The sequence below is a fragment of the Diabrotica virgifera genome, chromosome 6, assembly GCF_917563875.1.
Source record: "Diabrotica virgifera virgifera chromosome 6, PGI_DIABVI_V3a".
Lineage (NCBI taxonomy): Eukaryota > Metazoa > Arthropoda > Insecta > Coleoptera > Chrysomelidae > Diabrotica > Diabrotica virgifera.
The window spans coordinates 239698885-239725647 of record NC_065448.1 but is presented as its reverse complement, the minus strand read 5'-3'; the positions used below and the strand labels follow the sequence as shown (position 1 = coordinate 239725647).

Below are 26763 nucleotides of genomic sequence, written 5' to 3'. Positions count from 1 at the left end.
TTGCTCCATCCGTAGCCTGCGATAAGAAAGCTATACTTTCAATGCTCCTCCAAAGTTCCTTCTCTATTGAGGTTGGCGATCAATATGCCAAATTTCTCTCTGTTCTGGGCTTGATGAATTTAGTCATTTCCTGTTGTGTGGGTCCAATTAAGTGGTTCATAGGAATTGGATGCAAGAGGCACAAGATCGAAATAGATGAAAAATTATGAGGGAGATCTATGTCCAGCAGTGGATAAGCGAATATTGAATGATGATGATGATGGGTCCAATCTGTGCCAATTTTGTAGCCAAGATTTTTTGAAGTTATACTTCTTTACGGGCGTAATGACGGTGAAATTTTATATGGTAAAACCTAGCGACCGGGCGCATGCGCATTATAACTTTGTTCTGATTGGATGTTCAAATGACATGACAAAAATTATCCAATATGGCAGCTGTGGGACTGTGGTTTGGTTATAATGTATGCTTGTTGCGTTTTAAAATTTGTAGGAAGAGAAACAACAAACAAAAAGTTAGTTAATGGTTATACTGCCTTTTTAAATAGTTTTCATATTATATTTTTGGACTTATTTACATAGAAGAGATGATTGTTGCATGCCAATGTGAAAGCTCATCAAACTGTGACTAGTATGCCTGCCGCAGATCTCGCTTATTCAAAGCTAAAGAATCTTTCACTGGTAAGTGTTTTATAAATAGTTGATCAAATTTTGTTATGATATTTGAACATAGCCACTTTGCACGACGCAAGTGATTGCGAAATTTATTAGTCGTTATACGGGCTCCGATACCTACCTTGAACCTACCAAAATACATAAGTAGTATGTAATACTTTTATTTACATAATTTGATTACCATCAAAATGTCGATCAATATTCACCTAATATATTGTTTTCTTACTCTATGTTTTGTTGTATTTTTTCAATTCTAAATCATTTCAATTCAAAATCAAAATAATTTGATTTACTAAGTTAAAAATGTCAAAAGGTTAATCTGTTTAGTTAGACGATCTTCGCACATAATGACAAGCTGTCTCTGTGGCGAAGTTTTAATGCGAGTGAATCCCAATACAACGCAAATACCAGCCGCGTGGTAAGTTGGTTCGAATCCCAATAGTAACTTTTATTTTTTTATTTTTTTTATACATTTTATAATTGTAAGTATATTTATTGTATAATTTTATTTTCAGAAAATACGTATTTAGTTAAAAATTTTTCCGACAATTAATGTTCAGAAATCATTTGTGTCATTTTTAATGTGTTTGTGTGTGTTTTATTTTTTTATTATTTTAATTTTTGGCACTGTTTTAATAAAAATGTTTGAGAAGTAGTAAGTATAAATTAATTTAATATTTAAATAAAATATAAATAAAAAGTATATTAATTTCGTTTATAATCATATAATCATATAATAGAAGTATAACTTCTTACGTGCGTACAAAGTACACACACACATTCTTTTTTCTTTCTTCCTATACCCCTCTTACCTTCGATATTGCCTTCTAATATTATTTGGAGCTGCTTAAACTCCCTATGGCGCATTATGTGTTCTAGATATGACGTCTTTTTAATTTGGATAGTATTGACCAGATGAGGACGTGTGTTCATTCTTTTCAGTACTTCTTCATTAGTAGTTCTGCTGGTCAAGCTTATTCTTAACATTCGGCGGTACATCCACATTTCGAATGATTTCAATTTGTTGAACGTCATACTGTTTTAATGTCCAGGTCTCACAGCCATATAGTAATAGAGACCACACATAACACTTTAGTGTTCTCAATCTTATTGTGACTGATAGCTTGGGGTTACAGAGCATTTACGCATGTTCATGAAACCAGACCTTGCTATTTCAATGCGTCTTCTAATTTCTTTTGAGTGGTCTAATTGACTATTTAGCTCTCTGGCCAGTATGAAACTTTGGAATCTCTGAAGGGTGAATTCTGAATATTTTCAATAAGAGGTACAAATATTAAATAAATTCATTATTCATTTAGTTCAATGATTTTATTTAAAACTATTGTTCTATAAAATGTATTTTTAATGATACTAAAGAAGTTTTGAGAAAAATCATTTTACCCACAAACCTCAGGTTTATTGTCTTTTAATACTTTGCAAATAGTGGCAAAAAAATCCTTGGTAGCCTCATCTTCCAATTCCGTATCATAAACACCATTAAATCGTATATTTGGGACAAATGGTAGTGCAGGATACAATTTTGATTGTCTCTCGGAGTATGCCATCAAAAGTTCGTCTGCATGAGATCCTTCTACACAATTTTGAACACGATCAAAAGAAATAGTACCTCCAGAGCACTGTAAAAATGGTTATTAAAAATAATTGGTCAACGATTTTTTTTAAATAATAACCGAGGTCGCAAGACACCTCATTTGAAAGGTCTTCTAATCGTTTTTGTAACGATGCAATTCTTTGAATATTTTTTTCTTCAAAGTTAACCAAAACTGTTGATTTATTATTGCAACAAACTTATAATAAATGTTTAGTAACATTCAATAAAATCATAAGAAATATTCAAATTGACGACCTTCAGCAATGATGCAATGAGAAAACCGCGCAGTAAATTCTTTCCTAACGTAATTTATTTTAGTGAATGAGTAGTTATTGTAATTCCTTTTTACTTAAATAAGTACATAATTTTGGGTACCACTGCAGAAAAGAATATTCGAATAATACATCGTTGCAAAATCGGTTAGGAGACCTTTCAAATGAAGTGTCCAATGACATCCGTTTGTATTTAAAAAAATCATGGATTACATCGTAATGTCCAGCACACATACAGGGTGGGGCATTAGTGTGACAAAGTCCAATTATCCGTTTGTCGTAAGAGATACGAAAAAAAGTTATTTAGTTAAAAGTTGGGACACTGCTAGGACCACAATTTAAAAATATTTTCAAATACACAGGGGCGTACGTATTGACAGGGTGACACAAACTTATATTTTTTTAAATTGAACACCCTGTATGTTTTTACATTCTTGGATTCTCCTCAATGTTTCCATTATTAAAATATATGGTTTTGTAATATTGTACGAGGTATTTTAAAAGATAATTACGTTTTTTTGTTAATTTCGTCGCAACCCTGTAGAATTGTAGTGATTTGACATCAAATTTTTATTTTATGTTCAAACGATTTTTAATATAGTCTACTATTGTTAAACATTAACAGTATAGCGAAATGTTAAATTTTAGTATACAGGGTTGGTCGAAACAGAATGAGTATTTTCCGAGTTTTCTTAAATGGAACACCCTGTATTTTAGTATTGTAATGAAATGATATTTTATGGTACTTTTTATTTCTTAACCATTCCCTATACCTAAGTGCTTTAATTTGTAAGTTATTCGTGATTTTTTAGGCCAACATTAATTGCAAGAAAAATTACGTGAAATTTTATTAGGTGGCCGTAAAAATATTCAATCAAAAATAATTTTTCGAAAAAACATACATTATAATCTAGCCTGATTCTTAATTTATTAATATTGGATGAGATATCCAAATTAATTCGTAGTTAAATTTGTTGGTGCGCAAAATATTAATAAAAACTTACAATATTCTACCTAGTCGGCTATGACACTTAATTTCCTTAAAAATTTGACATTATACTATTTCTATAGTTCCAGTTGCTTTGTTACCATTACTAATATGAATTTTTCTAATGAGGAACTGATTAATAAGATTTTTGTGCTAGTGGAGTATAACAAAAATGTGCTACTTGCAATAAGAATTTTTCATAAAAAATTCCCTAATAGACGACAACTAAGAAGAGAAACGTTTAAAAATATACTGGAATGGATTCAACGGACTGGATACTTAGATTGTGATAAATCTGATCGAAAAAAAACTATTGTAAGTGAAGAAAGCAGGAATTAAATGTAATCCTTAGTGTCACTCAGGATTTGCATATTAGTAGAACCGTTCTTACAATCTAAGTATCTAGTCTGTTGAAACCGTTTTAGTATACTTTCAAAAGTTTCTCTTTTTGGTTGTCGTCTATCAGGGAATTGTTGGATGATATATTTTTATTTCAAGTAGCTCATTTTTGTTATATTCTCCTAGCACAAAGTCATTTTAATCAGTTCCTCATTAGAAAAATTAATATTAGTAATGGTAACAAATCAACTGTAACTATATCTATATATATAAAAGAAAGTCGAGGTTGTGTTAGTTACACCATTTATAACTCGAGAACGACTGAACAGATTTTTATGAAATTTTACATGTATATTCTAGCGGTCTGGGAATAGGATAATATGGAGTTTCATACCCGTACGTCATAAGGGGTGTTGCCCCCCCTGATATATTTTTTTAATTTTTGGAAAAACCGTTTTTTACTATTTTTATGAGATGTAGAAGCAAAAGATACATACAATCCTAAATTTTCAATTTTTTATCTCAGACCGTTATTTTTTAATAGCCATTTAAATATTTTACATCTATATATATAAAAGAAAGTCGAGGTTGTGTTAGTTACACCATTTATAACTCGAGAACGACTGAACAGATTTTTATGAAATTTTACATGTATATTCTAGCGGTCTGGGAATAGGATAATATGGAGTTTCATACCCGTACGTCATAAGGGGTGTTGCCCCCCTGATATATTTTTTTAATTTTTGGAAAAACCGTTTTTTACTATTTTTATGAGATGTAGAAGCAAAAGATACATACAATCCTAAATTTTCAATTTTTTATCTCAGACCGTTATTTTTCAATAGCCATTTAAATATTTTACATCTATATATATAAAAGAAAGTCGAGGTTGTGTTAGTTACACCATTTATAACTCGAGAACGACTGAACAGATTTTTATGAAATTTTACATGTATATTCTAGCGGTCTGGGAATAGGATAATATGGAGTTTCATACCCGTACGTCATAAGGGGTGTTGCCCCCCTTGATATATTTTTTTAATTTTTGGAAAAACCGTTTTTTACTATTTTTATGAGATGTAGAAGCAAAAGATACATACAATCCTAAATTTTCAATTTTTTATCTCAGACCGTTATTTTTTAATAGCCATTTAAATATTTTACATCTATATATATAAAAGAAAGTCGAGGTTGTGTTAGTTACACCATTTATAACTAGAGAACGACTGAACAGATTTTTAAAATTTTACATGTATATTCTAGCGGTCTGGGAATAGGATAATATGGAGTTTCATACCCGTACGTCATAAGGGGTGTTGCCCCCCTGATATATTTTTTTAATTTTTGGAAAAACCGTTTTTTACTATTTTTATGAGATGTAGAAGCAAAAGATACATACAATCCTAAATTTTCAATTTTTTATCTCAGACCGTTATTTTTTAATAGCCATTTAAATATTTTACATCTATATATATAAAAGAAAGTCGAGGTTGTGTTAGTTACACCATTTATAACTCGAGAACGACTGAACAGATTTTTATGAAATTTTACATGTATATTCTAGCGGTCTGGGAATAGGATAATATGGAGTTTCATACCCGTACGTCATAAGGGGTGTTGCCCCCCCTGATATATTTTTTTAATTTTTGGAAAAACCGTTTTTTACTATTTTTATGAGATGTAGAAGCAAAAGATACATACAATCCTAAATTTTCAATTTTTTATCTCAGACCGTTATTTTTTAATAGCCATTTAAATATTTTACATCTATATATATAAAAGAAAGTCGAGGTTGTGTTAGTTACACCATTTATAACTCGAGAACGACTGAACAGATTTTTATGAAATTTTACATGTATATTCTAGCGGTCTGGGAATAGGATAATATGGAGTTTCATACCCGTACGTCATAAGGGGTGTTGCCCCCCTTGATATATTTTTTTAATTTTTGGAAAAACCGTTTTTTACTATTTTTATGAGATGTAGAAGCAAAAGATACATACAATCCTAAATTTTCAATTTTTTATCTCAGACCGTTATTTTTTAATAGCCATTTAAATATTTTACATCTATATATATAAAAGAAAGTCGAGGTTGTGTTAGTTACACCATTTATAACTAGAGAACGACTGAACAGATTTTTAAAATTTTACATGTATATTCTAGCGGTCTGGGAATAGGATAATATGGAGTTTCATACCCGTACGTCATAAGGGGTGTTGCCCCCCTGATAAATTTTTTTAATTTTTGGAAAAACCGTTTTTTACTATTTTTATGAGATGTAGAAGCAAAAGATACATACAATCCTAAATTTTCAATTTTTTATCTCAGACCGTTATTTTTTAATAGCCATTTAAATATTTTACATCTATATATATAAAAGAAAGTCGAGGTTGTGTTAGTTACACCATTTATAACTCGAGAACGACTGAACAGATTTTTATGAAATTTTACATGTATATTCTAGCGGTCTGGGAATAGGATAATATGGAGTTTCATACCCGTACGTCATAAGGGGTGTTGCCCCCCCTGATATATTTTTTTAATTTTTGGAAAAACCGTTTTTTACTATTTTTATGAGATGTAGAAGCAAAAGATACATACAATCCTAAATTTTCAATTTTTTATCTCAGACCGTTATTTTTTAATAGCCATTTAAATATTTTACATCTATATATATAAAAGAAAGTCGAGGTTGTGTTAGTTACACGATTTATAACTCGAGAACGACTGAACAGATTTTTATGAAATTTTACATGTATATTCTAGCGGTCTGGGAATAGGATAATATGGAGTTTCATACCCGTACGTCATAAGGGGTGTTGCCCCCCCTGATATATTTTTTTAATTTTTGGAAAAACCGTTTTTTACTATTTTTATGAGATGTAGAAGCAAAAGATACATACAATCCTAAATTTTCAATTTTTTATCTCAGACCGTTATTTTTTAATAGCCATTTAAATATTTTACATCTATATATATAAAAGAAAGTCGAGGTTGTGTTAGTTACACCATTTATAACTCGAGAACGACTGAACAGATTTTTATGAAATTTTACATGTATATTCTAGCGGTCTGGGAATAGGATAATATGGAGTTTCATACCCGTACGTCATAAGGGGTGTTGCCCCCCCTGATATATTTTTTTAATTTTTGGAAAAACCGTTTTTTACTATTTTTATGAGATGTAGAAGCAAAAGATACATACAATCCTAAATTTTCAATTTTTTATCTCAGACCGTTATTTTTTAATAGCCATTTAAATATTTTACATCTTCTATATATATAAAAGAAAGTCGAGGTTGTGTTAGTTACACCATTTATAACTCGAGAACGACTGAACAGATTTTTATGAAATTTTACATGTATATTCTAGCGGTCTGGGAATAGGATAATATGGAGTTTCATACCCGTACGTCATAAGGGGTGTTGCCCCCCCTGATATATTTTTTTAATTTTTGGAAAAACCGTTTTTTACTATTTTTATGAGATGTAGAAGCAAAAGATACATACAATCCTAAATTTTCAATTTTTTATCTCAGACCGTTATTTTTTAATAGCCATTTAAATATTTTACATCTATATATATAAAAGAAAGTCGAGGTTGTGTTAGTTACACCATTTATAACTCGAGAACGACTGAACAGATTTTTATGAAATTTTACATGTATATTCTAGCGGTCTGGGAATAGGATAATATGGAGTTTCATACCCGTACGTCATAAGGGGTGTTGCCCCCCTTGATATATTTTTTTAATTTTTGGAAAAACCGTTTTTTACTATTTTTATGAGATGTAGAAGCAAAAGATACATACAATCCTAAATTTTCAATTTTTTATCTCAGACCGTTATTTTTTAATAGCCATTTAAATATTTTACATCTATATATATAAAAGAAAGTCGAGGTTGTGTTAGTTACACCATTTATAACTAGAGAACGACTGAACAGATTTTTAAAATTTTACATGTATATTCTAGCGGTCTGGGAATAGGATAATATGGAGTTTCATACCCGTACGTCATAAGGGGTGTTGCCCCCCTGATATATTTTTTTAATTTTTGGAAAAACCGTTTTTTACTATTTTTATGAGATGTAGAAGCAAAAGATACATACAATCCTAAATTTTCAATTTTTTATCTCAGACCGTTATTTTTTAATAGCCATTTAAATATTTTACATCTATATATATAAAAGAAAGTCGAGGTTGTGTTAGTTACACCATTTATAACTCGAGAACGACTGAACAGATTTTTATGAAATTTTACATGTATATTCTAGCGGTCTGGGAATAGGATAATATGGAGTTTCATACCCGTACGTCATAAGGGGTGTTGCCCCCCCTGATATATTTTTTTAATTTTTGGAAAAACCGTTTTTTACTATTTTTATGAGATGTAGAAGCAAAAGATACATACAATCCTAAATTTTCAATTTTTTATCTCAGACCGTTATTTTTTAATAGCCATTTAAATATTTTACATCTATATAAAAATTCGCCGGTCGCAGTGTTTGTTACCATACTCCTCCGAAACGACTTAACCGATTTTTATGAAATTTTGCAGGTATATTGGACTGTACTGGGAGTAGGTTGCTGTCTATATTTCATACCCGTATGTCATTAGGGGGTTGCCCATGACGCCGTAACTCTCACAATAATGACGTGAAAAATATGAAATTAAGTAGGTAGACTCCTTGCTAATTCCGAGCAGAACCGTACTAAAATTTTTTGTCTAGCACAATCGGTGTCCGAAATACAATATCTCAAGCCGTAGGAATATTCTGAGGACAGAAGAAGAACGAGCGACAAATTTCATAGAAGAGAAGTGGCACAGTTTAACTTTGGGACTCAAATTGGGCAAAATATGAATTTTTTAATTTTGCGAAATTTTCAAAAAATATCTCTAAACGGAACCGTAAGCAGGAGAAAAATTCTGAGCACACGAAAAGAACAAGCAGCAAATTATAAAATTTTATTTAATTTTAATTCATTTTGTTTAATTTTATTTAGTTTAAGTATTTTATTTATTTTTGTTTATTTTATAAAATTTTATTTAATTTTAATTCATTTTGTTTAATTTTATTTAGTTTAAGTATTTTATTTATTTTTGTTTATTTTATTTTATTTCATTTTATTAAATTTTATTTATTTTTATTAGACTATATTTTCTTTTATTTAATTTTATTATTATTTTTTAATTTATTTATTATTTTTATTTAATTCTTTTTTAACTTTATTTAATTGTATTTAAGTTAATATGATTTTATTTATTTGTATTTAATTTTATTCAGTTTTTTTTATTTTTATTTACGTTTATTCAATTGAATTTAATTTTAATTTACTTCATTTACTTTTTATTTAATTTTAATTGAATTTAATTTTATTTAATCAACACCTATAGACTTGGAATCTCCCCGAACCTAATAATAAATAGATGGTTGTTTTGAATGTAGATATAATAAAGCTGTTATATTCATTATAAGATAAACAAATTTAAGATTGTAACTGTTGCACTACAAACTTTATTTTGTTACTTCTAACTAAACTTTATTATTTCAAACATCATGTGTAATTAATTAAAAATAATAATAAAACCTCATTCACATCGAGCATTTTTGTTTATTAATTACGAATTCCTTTTGTTAATTTTAAGTTTATTGTATACAACAGTTTGTTTTTATCTATTGAGGCAGTACGAAGTCTGCCGGGTCAGCTAGTAAATAATATAATGTCAAATGTTTAAGCACATTTTGTGTCAGCCAACTAGGGAGAATTTTGTATGTTTGATTAATATTTCCAACAACAATTTAAAGTCCCAACAACCTTAACTACGAATGTATTTGGATATCTCATCCAATATTAATAAATTAAGGATCAGGCTAGATTATTACGTATTTTTTTTTCGAGAAATTATTTTTGATTGGATAATTTCATGGCCACCTATTAAAATTTCACGTAATTTTAATTGCAATTAATGTTTGACAAGAATCACGAATAACATACAAATTAAAGCACTTACATAGGTATAGGGAATGCTTAAGAAATAAAAAAGTACCATAAAATATCATTATATCAGAATACTAAAATACAGGGTGTTCCATTTAAGAAAACTCAGAAAATACTCATTCCGAGTTTCGACCCACCCTGTATACTAAAATTAAACATTTCGCTATACTATATTAAAAATCGTTTGAATATAAATAGAAAATTTGATGTCAAATTACTACAGTTCTACAGGGTGTAGATATTGCTACGAAATTAACAAAAAAACGTAATTAACTTTTAAACTACCTCGTATAATATTACAAAACCATATATTTTAAGAAAGGAAATATTGAGGAGAATCCAAAAATGTAAAAATATACAGGGTGTTCCATTTAAAAAATACATAAGTTTGTGTCACCCTGTCAATACGGACGCCCCTGTATATTTGAAAATATTTTTAAATTATGGTACTATCAGTGTCCCAACTTTTACCTAAATAACTTTTTTTCGTATCTCTTACGACAAACGAGTAATTGGACTTTGTCACACTAATGCCCCACCCTGTATATAGCAATTGATGGCCATCCAAAAATTAAAATTGATTCTAATATTTTTTTTTTATTTCGTCTGTTTCTGTATTGAAATACTCTAAATATTTAACTTAATAAAAACTTACATCTTTTGCCATATCCATCAACTCCTCATAAATGTTATATGCGCTAGCTTGAGATAAATGGCATTGCATAAAGCTTATAAGATCTGATTGAGTTGGATTTTGGTCAATGACACAAGCGTGTATTCTATTAACGGTGCATTCGTTTTCTCCATGTTGACAAGTATATTGTATTGTTCCATCGGCTAGTTTTTTATAAGTCTGCAAATGAAAATAGTTAATAGTTAGAATATAATAATTCTGGATGTACAGTCTGAAGAAATCGAGATATTAGAACGTACACAGGATTCGTTTAATCTCCACACAAAGATATAAATCAAAAAGGTCGGGAATTTTAACAGATACTCAAGAAAATCCAATAGTTGATATTAAAGAATAAAAACAACATATATGGACTATGTGACAAACATATGAAGACAATAGGAGTCGCACTATTACACAAAATAAAAATGATGATACCATACCTGGGGCCCGATTCTAATTCATTTCGATGTCGCAATTTAATTTCGACTCCGCCATGACAAATGCAATTTATAGCGATTCTTATTCAATTCGATATTAGTTCCAACTGGGGATATTAACGTTATCATTTTGACACTGCTCAGAATTTGGGTTGGTCCTCCTGTTTATTGGCATAATATTTAGTAATATGGACAAGTCCGCAGAAAGTGTGTTATTTTATTTATAAACTGATTAGCACTCCCAAATATTCTTTTTTTTTTCAATTAGTGCTCTGTAACTCCTAAGATTTTTCCTTTGAGCCAAAAACACTCAAATAAAAATTTACCGTAATTTAGTTCTGCATAAAGTTATTTTTCTTCCGATTTCCTTCAACAAAAAATTTACCCGGAAAATCCAAAAAAATCTGCAATTTTCAATTAAAATTTTAGAAAAGTAATTATTTATCAATATTTAAATAAACTGGTGACATGGAAGATTTTTTATAGCAGATTATATACCAGGAGGCCGGCGACAATCTAACCAATAGTTTAGCAATAATTAAAATGTTAAATAAAAAATTTCGGTCGAAATAATAACCAGAAAGATTATGATACACCAGAATAACTATGATTTTCGTATAAAAAAGCTCTATACCTATTCAACGTACTTTACAGAATTGAAATTGGACTATTTAAGCGGTCTCAGTAATGATATAAAGAAACAATTTTTTGGCTTATAAACAAATGGAACCCCTCAGAAAATATCAGATTAAATTAAATTAAGTTAACGCTGTTGAAAAAGGCACGGCTTCTTCTTCAAAGAAAAAAAAATTGAATTGAGTGGTTCCAGGTATATCCGGTCAAATTTGACCGGCATTTGCGACAGAGTTATAAACAACAGGATTTCAATTTTTGAACCATCACCTTTTTATTCCGGTCCTATTTGTACATACAAATTTTCAGATCTTCAAGGCACTCATAACAAAAAAGATTTATGTCAACAAGTTATTTAATTATTGATAAATAATTACGTCAATAACATTTTTAGTTTAAAATTAAAGATTTTGTTTGGAAAACCCGAATTTTCCGAGGAAAGTTTTGGCTGAAGGAATTAGAAAAAAAATATCTATGTGCAGAATTAAATTACAGTGAATTTTTATGTGAGTGTTTTTGGTTTAACGTTAAAATCTTCTGAGTTACAGAGCAACAATTGAAACACAGATTTCGGAGCGCTAATTTGTTTATAAACCAAATAGCACACTTTCTGCGGACTTTGCATAGCTATATTACTAATAATATATGAAATCTTAAGATTTGATTTCAGCATGTCCAGCAATAAAATAGCTGGTACATAATTTTCCTTGTTTTATACTAATTTTCCCAGATTATTACCTTACACCTTTCATTGAGTTGATAATTCACGTTGTGAACATTCTCAATTATTATATTTCTAATTTAATACTGTTCTATCTAATTCCTCCAAAACCAGCAAATTTCCATAAAATCCAGCCATATTAATACCTTTTGCTTTAGTTTTCCTTGCAAGAAACAAACAAAACACATCTCCTAAACTAAACCTAACCTCGCTTTCGGCCATTCATTCATGTGCGTGTCACAATAATTTCGACTCGAAATTATAATATCAACCACTTTTTTGGAGTCGCAATTAATTTCGATAAGTCGCTATTTCATGACATCATTTCGTTAGTTCAACTAAAATCCACAAGGCTCGCACAGTCTCATTTCAACGTCGCCATATCGATTGCGACTTGTTTTGAGTCGAAATTTGAATTAGAAGCAGGGGCCTGATACCAGATACCACCAAGATCAATATAATTGTCGATTAACTAAAGACAGTGGGAAGATTTGTACGAATTTAATGGGGACTAAATTGTGCGAGACCGGGTGAGACAGGCATGCCTCTTGTTGCCAGTTCTTTTTAAAGCTTACTCGGAGGAGATCCTTAAACTAACTCACTCCTGAGGGTGAAACAGCTGGAATTAAGGTAAACGGAGTTACCATTAACAATATTAGATATAGATATGCGAATAGCCCTGTCATCTTAGCCGAAAATATTGAAGATCTTCAGAGACTGGTGAACAGAATAGCGATGTATAGCTAAGAATACGGTCTAACAATGAACATCACGAAGACAACATTTATGAGAATATCTAAACGCAAAGAAATAACGAGAATCTCCTCATAAACGAAACCAATGTCAAATGAGTACATCAATGTGCATATCTTGGAACGATGCTCAACTCCATAAATGATTACTTTCAGGAAATAAAAATTAGAATAGAAAAGGCTAGAGCTAACAAAATGAGAAAACTGCTCTGCGCAAAAGATCTGAAGTTAGAGCTAAGAGTAAGGTTGGCTAGGTGCTACGTTTTCTCGACTTTGTTTTACGGAATGGATGCTTGGACTTTAAATGCGGCGTCAATGAAAATACTGGACTTCACAAAACACTTCACAAACAAAGAGGTTCTGAGAAAGATGAATAAAGGAATTTAAGTCTTAAATACAATCAAAACCAGAAAATTGGGATATCTCGGATATAATTACACGTGCAGAGAAATACAACTTACTCCAACTCATTATGCAGGGAACAGTGGCGACGTGTGACTTTTTCGAAAGTGTTACCAAAACCAGATGTAAAAAAAATCTTATTTAAAAAATTATTTGAAGCTCCCAAATATAAGTTTTTGTTTTTATTCCTGTGGGATAAAATTAAACAAATCACTATTCCCAAATTATATGTATGTAATTATGTATATGTAATAGATATAACAATACATAATAAACAAACTAAACAGATTATTCTTCCATAAAATTAACATAAACAAATTAACAAGTAGAAAAAATAACATATTTTCAAAAATATTGTTTATATTTTGAGTCTTCCATTTTCAATAATCCCATTTTTTTCTTCAAAATTATATATAAAAAAATATACAATAGCCTAATAAAATAAAAAAAGTCAAAATGTAAATTCGTACAGGTTAAAACAAATTTTATATCAAATTTTAGGTGGGTACAAAAGATATTTTCAAGAAAGTATCCAAATCATACAAGGGGATCATTGTTTAAATAATTAAAAAGGGGTCATTTTTGCAAAAAATATACTTTTTTAACTGCTGAGGTAATTCACTTATTAATGAAGGTCTATGAGATTTTTTTCTGCAAAGTTGAAGGGTAAATCTTTCACATAAGACTTACTAAATTAAATTCGACCACGTATTTATTTAAATAATTGTATATAAAACTTTAAAAACAAATTTGCAAAAAAATATTTTTAGCGTTTTAAATAAGCACTATAAAATATCTTATTTTACAGTGTAAGTTGCGCTATGTTACCAGTATTAATTAAAAATAAATTGGTCGAAAAATATTTAATATTTTTTGAGATATTGAATTTGTTTATTAAATGTTACCATATTTTCAATTGCAAAAACGTGGTTGTTGCCAAAGAAATATTCACCTGCTTAAGATCCCATTATTTTTATTTTTATGTATATTTTCGATAAATGTATTGATAAATTCAAATTTCAATTAAACTGCCCCCTAAAATGGCATTTGAAAACTATTCAAATTTGTTTATAATTTGTTTTTTTAATAACGTCGGGGGGATTGAGTATTTTGAAATGCCGTTTGGATAATTGGGTTCCTGAGAATTTTTTACTAATTAACAAAATTTTTTTGTCGTTTTTTCTTCTTCTTTTTTTTCTTGGAGTTATATTACTACGGGCCCTTTTAATGTAAAATTTTATTAAGAATGTCGAATGTCTGAGTTGTAGATTCTAGACCTAAAAATATTAAGATTTAACTAAAATCTCTTAAATAAAATGTGGCTACTTACTGAGTTACAGGGTGTTTTATTTAAAAATTGAAAAATTATTTTTACCAACTACTTTAAAACTATTTGACGTATCCTTATCATACTTGGCAGAAAGTGTGGCTATTATACACCCTACTAAATTGTGATTAATAAACGTTTCTAGCTAGTGCCAGGGGAGTACGACAGGGGATAGTGAATTATTGACCCTTCCCAAATTCTACGCCACTGAGTGAATTACTATTTTAGCGTAATTTTTCGATTCTCCGATACTTTGTATGTAAATAGCTTTATTGGTATCGATAAAGTCATCAGTTTGAGAGATATTGGAAGTTTAAAATGAATGAATGAATGAATCAAAATAACTATGCTCTTTTATTTTTAACGTCCAATATCTCGAAAACTAATGACCTAATCGTTACCAGTAAAGAGTATATTATTTACATAGAAAGTATTAGAGAATCGAAAAATTTTGCTAAAATGGTAATCCCCTCAGTGGCGTAGAATTTGGGAAGGGTCAATCATTAACTATTCCCTGTCGTACGCCTCTGGCAGTAGCTAGAAACTTTTATTTATCACAATTTAGTAGACTGTATAGTACCCACACTTTCTGCCAAGTATGATAAGGATACGTCAAATAGTTTGAAAGTACTTGGTAAAAATAATTGTTAAATTTTTAAATAAAACACCCTGTAACTCAGTAAGTAGCCACATTTTATTTAAGTGATTTTAGACCATTATTAATATTTTTAGGTCTAGAATCTAAAACTTAGAGATTCGACATTCCTAATGAAACTTAACCCTAAAAGGGCCCGTAGTAATATAACTCCAAGAAAAAAAAAAAGAAAAGGAAAAAAGAAGAAAAAATTTTGATAATTATTGAAAAATTCCCAGCAACCGAGTTATCGAAACGGCATGTCAAAATATTTATGCATTGCGATGTTATTAAAAAAACAAATTATAAACAAATTTGAATAATTTTCAAATGCCATTTTAGGGGGAAGTTTAATTAAAATTTGAATTTATCAATACATTTATAGAAAATATACATAAAAATAAAAATAATAAGATTAAATACAGGTGAATATTTCTTTGGCAACAACCGCGTTTTTGCATTTGAAAATAGAGTAACATTTAAAAAACAAATTCAATATCTCAAAAAATATTAAATACTTTTCGACCAATTTTTTTTTATTTAATACTGATAACATAGAGCAAATTCTCTTGTAAAATAATATATTTTATAGTGCTTATTTAAAACGCTAAAAATAATTTTTTGCAAATTTGTTTTTAAAGTTTTATGTATAATTATTTAAATAAATAGGGGGTCAAATTTAATTTAGTAAATCTTATGTGAAAGATTTGCCCTTCAGCTTTGCAGAAAACAATCTTATAGACCTTCATTAGTAACTGAATAACCTCAGCAGTTAAAAAAGTAATTTTTTTGCAAAAATGACCCCTTTTTAATTATTTAAATAATGATCCCCTTATATGATTTGGATACTTTCTTGAAAATATCTTTTGTACCCACTTAAACTTTGATATAAAATTTGTTTCAACCTGTACGAATTTACATTTTGATTTATATGTAGTGTAATTTTATTTTACTAGGCTACAAGTGGAATGACTTTTCAACTAGTTGATCGATTACGCAATACGCATCAACACTCTTCCATGTTTAAATGCACGCACACTGTAATCTGTAATAGCTAATAAACCATAATATAAACGAACTTACGAAACCAAAATCATATGGTTACAATGCTGATATACACAGCGTGCCAAAGCGCCGTCTCTAGAGCCGTTGCTCCTTCAAAGTTTTCAGAAACGAGCTAGTCCCGAGCGACAGTGAGTTTTCTGCTGCATTAAGGCGCAGTCTCTCTTATGCGATTGTCGCATGCGTTCGACGCAAGCAATTAACACAGTGGTTGGGGTGGTCTCTCTTGTGCGTTTAGACGCATCAGATAGAACAGCTGATGAAAAGCGGGAATTTTAAAAATAATAGGTTATGTTATATATTATCTAATAGCACCGATAACCGTAACATTGCTTCATAGTAACTTATAATAATATTGATATTTAGTAATTTATAATTATAGTAATACTTAGTAATTAATAATAATAGGAATATTTAGTAATTTATAATAATAGTAATACTTAGTAATTAATAATATTCATTAGTCATTTATAATAATAGTAATATTAAAATTTAGTAATTTATAATTATTAATAGGTAGTAGTAATAGTAGTAAGTAGTAATTAATTTAGTGATAATAATAATGGAGCATCTACAGAGACAGGTTTATCTTCACATATTAAAAGAGCAATAATTGGAGGATAACATTTTAAAAATGATGCTCTCAGATGAAGGTAAACCAAAAAAGAGTAAAACTGATTAAATGTATGTGAATAGGGTTGAAGAAGGATACCAAAACAATTTAATAAGTAAATATATGGTTGATAATGAGAACAAGTCTCATAGTATCTTTCGCGTGACGAAGAACCAGTTCCATTTCTTGTTATGTGCTATTAAGAAAGACACAACGAAATCTCCTACAAGAATGTTAAATAGAGTGATAACACCAGAAGAAAAACTTGGTGTCACATTAAGGTTAGTACAAAATGGTTATTCTCTGTGCAATTATGAAAACAACAGCATTGCTTATTTATATCTGGAAATTACATATTATTAAAATATTAATTAACAAAGCGTCTTAACCTCGTTATCATAAGTTGATAAACAATAAACAACAAACTTTTAAATTTTATGTCAAATTTTTTGTTGTTTTATGAAATGGACGCATGCAGTCACTGCAAAGCACTGCTATCATCACCAGTCGATGCAGCAGGCGCATGCGATTCCTCGCGTCGGAGCACAAGACAGACCGCTCGTATAAAGTTTACATTTGAGGAGTGCACAGAACATCGCTTGCGACTGCTGCTTGCGTCAAACGCATGCGACAATCGCATAAGAGAGACTGCGCCTTTATACCATACCCAATACAATACCATACCCAATTGTGGTAACAGCATAAATATAATAACGTGCAACGGATTCACATAATCTCGCCAATATTTTCGTGCGTCTAGTTGACTATTTACTGAATTAGGTACTATTAATAAATATTTCTGTTAGTAAAAAATATATGAGTAACAATAACGACATTTCTTCATTTCCCATTAGAGGACAGTCTAACCACACTCTGCTGCAAATATTTTAATATATGCAGTTCTTCTTCGTTTCGTTATGATTCAATTCAGTCTACTTGCATAGCCTCTTTGAAAAGGGGTAGACCCCGAAACACGGTGTCGGAGGATGGCAAGAGACTCGAATTGAATCAAAACGAAAACGACTATTTTCTTTTCTAAAATATATATATATATATATATATATATATATATATATATATATATATATATATATATATATATATATATATATATATATATATATATATATATATATATATATATATATATATATATATATATATATATATATATATGTTCGGAAAGGTTTCCGCGGTTAATACAATGAAACTTAAAGCTAAAATCAATATCAACAAAAGAATTAATATTAAAATTAAACTCACCAGGCTTCCGGGTTGAACCGCGTCGTTGGTTTCTAGGCCGAGCTTTCGACGTCCTCTCTGACGTCATCTTCAGGGCTTCCGGGGTCTCAGTCTCCTGAGGCTCCAGACACTACACTCACTACTCACTACTTCACTACTCACTGCAATACTGTTGTTGCTGACGCTGGGGCGGTCATTTATACCGTGGACTGATGTGACTGACGTGGCTGTCGATGACGTGGCGGAGTGGGAATTAGCGCGAAGACTATTTGGAGTGGCGCGAAGATTTTTGACGGCTGGAATTGTATTTGTAGATGGAGCGGACGATGTTTTCTTTAGGAGGGGTCTCCAAGTCGAAGGTAAACGGATGCCGTCATCTCTTTTATTGAGACAACTTGGCCGTTTTTCGATTTCTATGGCTTCTCGGATAATCCTTTGTTTGGAAAAAACAAAGGATTATCCGAGAAGCCATAGAAATCGAAAAACGGCCAAGTTGTCTCAATAAAAGAGATGACGGCATCCGTTTACCTTCGACTTGGAGACCCCTCCTAAAGAAAACATCGTCCGCTCCATCTACAAATACAATTCCAGCCGTCAAAAATCTTCGCGCCACTCCAAATAGTCTTCGCGCTAATTCCCACTCCGCCACGTCATCGACAGCCACGTCAGTCACATCAGTCCACGGTATAAATGACCGCCCCAGCGTCAGAAACAACAGTATTGCAGTGAGTAGTGAAGTAGTGAGTAGTGAGTGTAGTGTCTGGAGCCTCAGGAGACTGAGACCCCGGAAGCCCTGAAGATGACGTCAGAGAGGACGTCGAAAGCTCGGCCTAGAAACCAACGACGCGGTTCAACCCGGAAGCCTGGTGAGTTTAATTTTAATATTAATTCTTTTGTTGATATTGATTTTAGCTTTAAGTTTCATATATATATATATATATATATATATATATATATATATATATATATATATATAATCTTTAGACCTTCTACCCTCTCGGGTGTAGGTATTAACGTGTGCTCTGTTAACAGTGCACAAATCTCTTCCGTTGTTTCCTGTCCTGTGCCATCGCCTTTTGTCGTTCCATGATATTCTTTTTTGTCAAGAATCCTTGCCATCACTTCGTTCCATGTCTCTCTCGGTCTTCCTCTACTTCTTTTTCCCTGCACCTTCATTTCCCATATCTTTTTAACTGGTACTTCTTTCTGTAGTCGTTGTAGATGCCCCCACCTACTTAATTGTCTTTTTTCAACATACTCCATCATTGTCAGTAAAAAATATAAATGGAATTATTTCATAGTAGTCACAAAATATTTATTTGCAAGATTTTTAACTTTTACCAATGGTAACCATGAAATGGTTACATGGACGCTTCGCCAGTGGCAGGGAAAGATTTAAGAAAAAAGAAAAATAGAGAGACGCAGAGTATCGTGGCTGCTCAACCTGAGAGAATGATACGGATGTGCATCAAATGAGCTTTTCAGAGCAGCCCTCTGTAAAGTCCGAATAGCTATGATGATTGCCGACCTCCTAAGCGGAGATGGAATTTGAAGAAAAAGAAAGTGTGTGACACACCAAAATAGGCTTTTCTCAGGCGCTGGCTCAAATAATAGATAAGCAGAAAAGCCTTATAACGTTAGAATTTGGTTAGTAACCGATGGAGTTTCAACGAATTTATGTCAAATTGTGCAGACATTAGAATGACTAGCGGCAGTGTGACAGTGAAGTAAACAAGATATTTTTACAGTAGTTAAACTTTCTTCTGAAGCTATTTCCTTGTGGCATTTTTATAATAAACTATTTTTAATGGGAAATACGCTACAATTTTACCAAAAAAATTTATATATAAAAAAATATCAATACCATATATAAAAGGACTATCCGAGAAACTTGAAACAATAGGAAATAAATTCAACATTTCAACAACATTCAAAACAACAAACACATTGAGATCTATTCTATCTAAAACTAAACCTAACAATGAACAAGAAAGAACAAAGAATTGTATTTATAAAATACCTTGTGAATGCGAACAATTTTATTTAGGTGAAACATCAAGACCATTGAACGTTAGAATAAGTGAACATCAGTCTTATATTAAAAAAAGGGAATTTGATAGATCTCAAATATATCAACACGCATGGGATAATGAACATAGCGTTCAGTGGAGAGATTCAAGTATAGTCCTAAAAGAATCAGATAGTAAAAAGAGAAAAATCAAAGAAGCGGGTCTAATTATGTTAAATGAAATCAATTGTGTCGCAAATTCCTCGGTAGAATGCAGTAGAATGTGGTTACCCATACTGAAAGAGGAAGTCAATAGAAAGAAAATACCACAATTAGTAAGTCAATAACATATCGAGTTAGTACAAATTTTATATTTTAGTATTACTTATTGTATATTTATATATTATTAATATTATTTATAATTTAAACATATTAAAGTCAGAATTTGGTATTAGTTTTTTGAAAGTAAATTAAATGTAAGAACAAATACTTACGATGTCGGGATAGTACCACGAGGTTTTTTCCTGGTTTTTATCCGTGATCTACTATGGAATCTCTAACGCGAGAATTTTACTGTTACCGTTGCATTTGGCTGTCTTTTTAAAGACAGATCACATACTATGATTATGCTATGAATTTTTTGTGACGGATATTCTTGAGTTGGGGTTGATTTCATGTAATCGAATGAACTATATTTTAGTAAAGTCGTCCCAGGAACGCAACTCATAAATATTGGCGATATCATTTTAAAGTCTTCTACTTTAAAATGTATAATATACGTCTGAATTGCCAATATAAATGAGTCAGATTAAATAAATTATTAGAAGAATTTTTTTTACTTAGCAACAACATTTTTGTTTCTTTTTGTAGTATTTTGTATTTTGACAACGAAACCCGATTTGGGCTTCGAAACGTTAATAAAATCATTTTTTTGGTAAAATTGTGGCTTATTTGCCATTAAAAAGTAGTTGAACGGTAGTTGAATAAGCTACATATTGTATTGCTACAAATACAGTTCTAAATTTTATTGATTTGTATTTTGATGTATCACCCAAAATATTAACTCACCTCCCATCCATACGGTACTACATCCAATTTAAAGCTGTCTCCTAATTTTTGATATCCAGGGTATAATTGATCCACTATAAAATTATGGCAATATGGACATAATCCTTCGTAAAACAGAGTCACATTTAAATCTGAATCCTAAAAATGTCAAAATATAAATGTTGCACAGCTGATACGTTGTCAAATATTCGTTATGCAGAGTGACTGTGTAGAGTGCCCCACGTTTTTAGAGCAGGGATATGCATGTTGTTAATGTTAATAATAGTTAATCATGTAATAGCGACCTAGTGTCGTTTCAAAATTTAATTATTACATTAAAATCATGTAACAATAAGTTTTATAAACACGAAAGAGGGCTGCTTTCAACTACAAAATAGAATGTTTCGCTGATGACGGTCTAGTGAGACCGAAACCGTTCTGAAACCGGAATTTTTATAATCCATTTGGTTGTTTTTTAAAAAGTTTTTTAATTAAACATATACCATTGTACATACGAAGTTTATACATCTTCGTAAGTTTTTTAAAGCTATGGTATTCAGTGAACTATTTTGATTTTCACTTTTAATTTTTTAAAAATATCTTAACTAAAACTAGACTAAAACAACTAAATAATAAAACCTACCTGCGCACTGCACGAAATGCACAAAGAAGCTGCTAAAACTAATATTACCTTTAAAAACATTTTGAAAGTGTTATGGCAAACATTCAATAAAATTAGCTTATATATTGTTCTGATTATAAGATTAGAGTACTTCTGAAGATTTAATCTAAGATAAGTAGTAATTCACAGCATCAGCAATTTTTTTATCTATTATTTGGAATCTATTTACATTTTTGAATATTTTAAGGTACAGTGGAACCCGGATAACGGCCTCCGATAACCCGAAAGTCCGGCCAACCCTGACCGATTTTCATCAGACAAGACAAACTGAGTTTTTCAGTTTGACTGATTATTTTAGCAAGAAATTACCAAAGTTCTATAGAACTGTACGTAATATTTATAGATAAACTGTGCATGTGTATTTCATGTGTTTACACTTTTATAATGGAATATATCTGTAAGTATATTGTAGTTTATTAACTTTACCACATTCTCCGGCTAAGCCGGATTTTTGATAACCCGGATAGGCCGTGATTAATCCGACTTATCGAGGTTCCACTGTAGCTATAAAAATAGCTATTGAAATATATACACACGCCCAAACTTATATGGAATCATCTGATATTTCTTACTATTTCGTGCGAATCTAAAAAAAGGAATGTGTGTGTGTACTTTGTACGCACGTAAGAAGATATTCTTCTATTATATAATAGGTAATTTAAACGAAGTAAATATACTTAAAAGGTTATTTGTACTTATTTTATTTAAAAAATCAAACTAACTTTCTTATCTACCACTTTCAAAAAAGAAGAATATCTTCAAAAATTATATAATAATATACTTACAATCATAAAATCTATAATAAAAAAATAATAACTTGCTTGGGGCTTGAACCCACTTCACGTCTACCGCGCCGTACGAAAGTTGACGCCATTTCAAACTTCACCAAACTCTCGTATACGTCATGTGGGAATATACACAAACTAAATGTTTACACCATAAATTTATATGAATTTAATAAAATTATTAGTTTGATTTTTGTCGAAATAAAATACAACAAAATATAGAGTAAGAAAACGATATATGAGATGAAGATTTGTAGAAAGTTTGTTCGTAATCAGATTATGTCAATTAAAGCATTGCCTACTAATAGGTAACTACATTATTTTGTTTACATTTTCCAAATAGATAGGTATTGAAACTATTAGGTATTTCCAACTGAAACATTTAGAATTACGTACCTGCGGCTTTTCAAAAGTATTTAAAAAGTCACTATAATTATAAATTTGATTTTATTTCTGTCCACACATCAATAAAAACTAATATTATACAATATTTTTGTTTACCGATAACCTCCATATTGAACAATTATTGACAGATCATTCCAAAATTTCAACACCCAATCAGAGCCCGTATAACAACTAATACCATACTGTCGGTGTGCGCATGCTCGCGGATCAATCAAATTTTACCCTCAATCGATTCGCCGCTAAAGAAGAATATCTTCAAAACGAACACACGAAGTCAAACAATATTTATTTTAAAGCAATTTAATAACAAATACATAACAATTAAATAAAACAATAAAGTATTTAACAAACAAATTGAAAGTAGTTGTTTTAAAGTCAATAGCATACAAAATTTCAATGTAAAACGAATAATGTTTAGTTTGTTTTTATTTTTTTTTTGTGTTTTGTGGTAGTCAGTGTTATCACCTCTAGTCCTTATGCAAGCTTCAGTTTGCGTGGGCACGCTCCTAATTAAATTACATATCAACATTTTGTTGTATTAGGTTGCTCCATCCTTTAAAAGCAGCTGGTACTAGCCGTGCGGTGTTTTGTGGATTATCCAGACTGACTGTGTAAAGATAAATGCCCCACGTTTTTAGAGCAGGGATATGTATGTTGTTAATGCTAATAATAGTTAATCCTGTAACAGCGACCTAGTGTCGTTTCAAAATTTAATTATTACATTAAAATCATGTAACACTAAGTTTTATAAACACGAAAGAATGTTCAACTACAAAATAGAATGTTTCGCTGATGACGGTCTAATGAGACCGAAACCGTTCTGGAATTTTTATAATCCATTTGGTTGATTTTTAAAAAGTTTTTTAATTAAACATATACCATTGTACATACGAAGTTTTTACATCTTCGTAAGTTTTTTAAAGCTATGGTATTCAGCCAACTATTTTGATTTTCACTTTTAATTTTTAAAAAATATCTTAGACTAAAACAACTAAATAATAAAACCTACCTGCACACTGCACAAAATGCACAAACAAGCTGCTAAAACTAATATTACCTTTGAAAACATTTTGAAAGTGTTATGACAAACATTCAATAAAATTAGCTTATACAAGGTGTCCCAAAAGTAGCGGAACGGTCGAATATTTCGCGAACTAAACGTTGGATCGAAAAACTGAAATACACGTTTTCAACCATTTTTAAAAATCTATCCAATGACAACAAACACGACCCCTCACTCCACCCCTTGGAGGTGGGGTGGGGGCAACTTTAAAATCTTAAATAAGAACACCCAGTTTTCATTATAGATTTGGATTCAATATGTAAAAGTAAGCAGCTTTTATTCGAGACATTTTTCGAATTATGGATAGATGGCGCTGTAATCGGAAAAACCCATTTTTCGTGATACCATAGGTAAATTATAGAAACGGTCTAATATCTCGAGAAATATACTTCCAAATAAAAAACCAGAAATACGGGTTTAATATTTTTCAAAAACCTATCGAACAACACTAAATATGACCCTCCACCCCACCCCCTATAGGTGGAGTGGGGGGTAACTTTAAAATTTTAAATAGCAACCTCCATTTTTTATTACATGAAAATCTTATTCTTCATGAAAAATTAAGCAACATTGATTCAAACATTTTTTAAAATTGTTGATAGATGGCGGTATAACTGGAAAAAGTCGATTTATTAGCGCAATCTATCAACAATTCTAAAAAATGTTTCGAATAAATGTTGCCTATGGTATCACGATAAATTATTTTTTCCGATTATAGCGCCATCTATCCATAATTCGAAAAATGTCTCGAATAAAAGCTGCTTACTTTTACATAAGGAATCCAAATCTGAAATAAAAACTGGGGGTTTCCATTTAAGATTTCAAAGTTACCCCCACCTCACCTCTAGGGTGTGGAGTGGGGGGTCGGGTTTGGTGTCATTCGATAGATTTTTGAAAATGATTGAACACGTATTTTTCAATTCTTCGATTCGATGTTTATTTCGAGAAATATTCGACCGTTCCGCTACTTTTGGGACACCCTATATATTGTTCTGATTATAAGATTAGAGTACTTCTGAAGATTTAATCTAAGATAAGTAGTAATTCACAGCATCAACAATTTTTTTATCTATTATTTGGAATCTATTTACATTTATGGATATTTTAAGGTACAGTGGAACCCCGATAAGTCGGCCTCCGATAACCCGAAAGTCCGGCCAACCCGGACCGATTTTCATCAGACAAGACAAACTGAGTTTTTCAGTTTAACTGATTTTTTTAGCAAGAAATTACCAATGTTGTATAGAACTGTACGTAATATTTATAGATACATAACTGTGCATGTGTATGTATATCATGTGTTTACACTTTTATAATGGAATATATCTGTAAGTATGCTGTATTTTATTAATTTTTACCATATTCTGCGGCTAACCCGGATTTTTGATAACCCGGATAGGCCGTGATTAATCCGACTTATCGAGGTTCCACTGTTGCTATAAAAATAGATATTGAAATATATACACACGCCCAAACTTAGGAATCATCTGATATTTCTTACTATTTCGTGCGAATCTAAAAAAACGAACACACGAAGTCAAACAATATTTATTTTAAAGCAATTAAATAACAAATACATAACAATTAAATAAAACAATAAAGTATTTTTTCTACGAGCGTGCAAAAATGTCTACTTTCGCGCACACATTTTAGTTTAGAAAGTTTTACTTTTCCGCACGCGTTTTATTTTTCCGCACGCGTTTTACTTTTCCGCACGCGTGTTTTTTTAGATGTGTTAATATGGCCTTAAAGTAATTATAATACATGCAATAAACTAGTATTTAGATATTATTTACTAATTTATTTCGAATATATCTTATTGTGTTCACGTTTTAATGAAATTAATGCGAGAATTCGATGAAATAAAATAATTTTTACATAATATTCGAAAGTCAAATCAGTAGACAACAGTAGTTTTGAATCGTCGTCATGGAAACCAAGATCATCGTCATGCTAACCAATTATGCTGAAACTTTGGTTTTGACAACGTTGTCAAAGAATTAATTTGTGTATGTATTTTCATATTAATTAAATTAATTGATTAAGATTTGGTCATTTTTTAAAGACTCGTAGAAAAAATATTGTTCCTAACGCTTGCAGAAAGTCTCTTTTTCGCACTCAACTGCTTGCCGAACTCCCGCTTCGCGTCGTTCGGCAAACTGCAGCCGCGTGCGGAAAAGTATGACTTTCTGCACTTGTTATGAAAATAACTATAACAAACAAATTGAAAGTAATTGTTTTAAAGTCAATAGCATACAAAATTTCAATGTAAAACGAATAATGTTTAGTTTGTTTTTATTTTTTTTTTTGTGTTTTGTGGTAGTCAGTGTTATCACCTCTAGTCCTTATGCAAGCTTCAGTTTGCGTGGGCACGCTCCTAATTAAAT

General features: G+C 30.7%; 1 protein-coding gene across 1 annotated transcript; it reads right to left on the bottom strand.

The window, feature by feature from the left end:
* Positions 1-1985: 1985 nt before the first annotated feature.
* On the bottom strand, positions 1986-22368 carry LOC126886813 (gamma-interferon-inducible lysosomal thiol reductase-like). The gene is made up of 4 exons (XM_050653878.1): positions 22085-22368; positions 21463-21600; positions 10543-10740; positions 1986-2308 (listed from the first exon to the last, which is right to left on the bottom strand). The coding sequence occupies exons 1-4, from the start codon at positions 22142-22144 to the stop codon at positions 2069-2071; spliced, it is 636 nt and encodes a 211-aa protein (XP_050509835.1). The 5' UTR covers positions 22145-22368; the 3' UTR covers positions 1986-2068.
* Positions 22369-26763: the final 4395 nt, after the last annotated feature.

What these genes read in the sequence shown, in the direction of transcription:
- LOC126886813 (XM_050653878.1), bottom strand. Translation starts at nt 22,144, where the DNA reads ATGTTTTTAAAGGTAATATTAGTTTTAGCAGCTTCTTTGTGCATTTCG. An exon ending in GCATTTCGTGCAGTGCGCAG is followed by an intron (nt 21,601 to 22,084) that starts GTAGGTTTTATT and finishes TGACATTTTTAG; the next exon opens with GATTCAGATTTAAATGTGAC. An exon ending in TAGTACCGTATGGATGGGAG is followed by an intron (nt 10,741 to 21,462) that starts GTGAGTTAATAT and finishes TTTCATTTGCAG; the next exon opens with ACTTATAAAAAACTAGCCGA.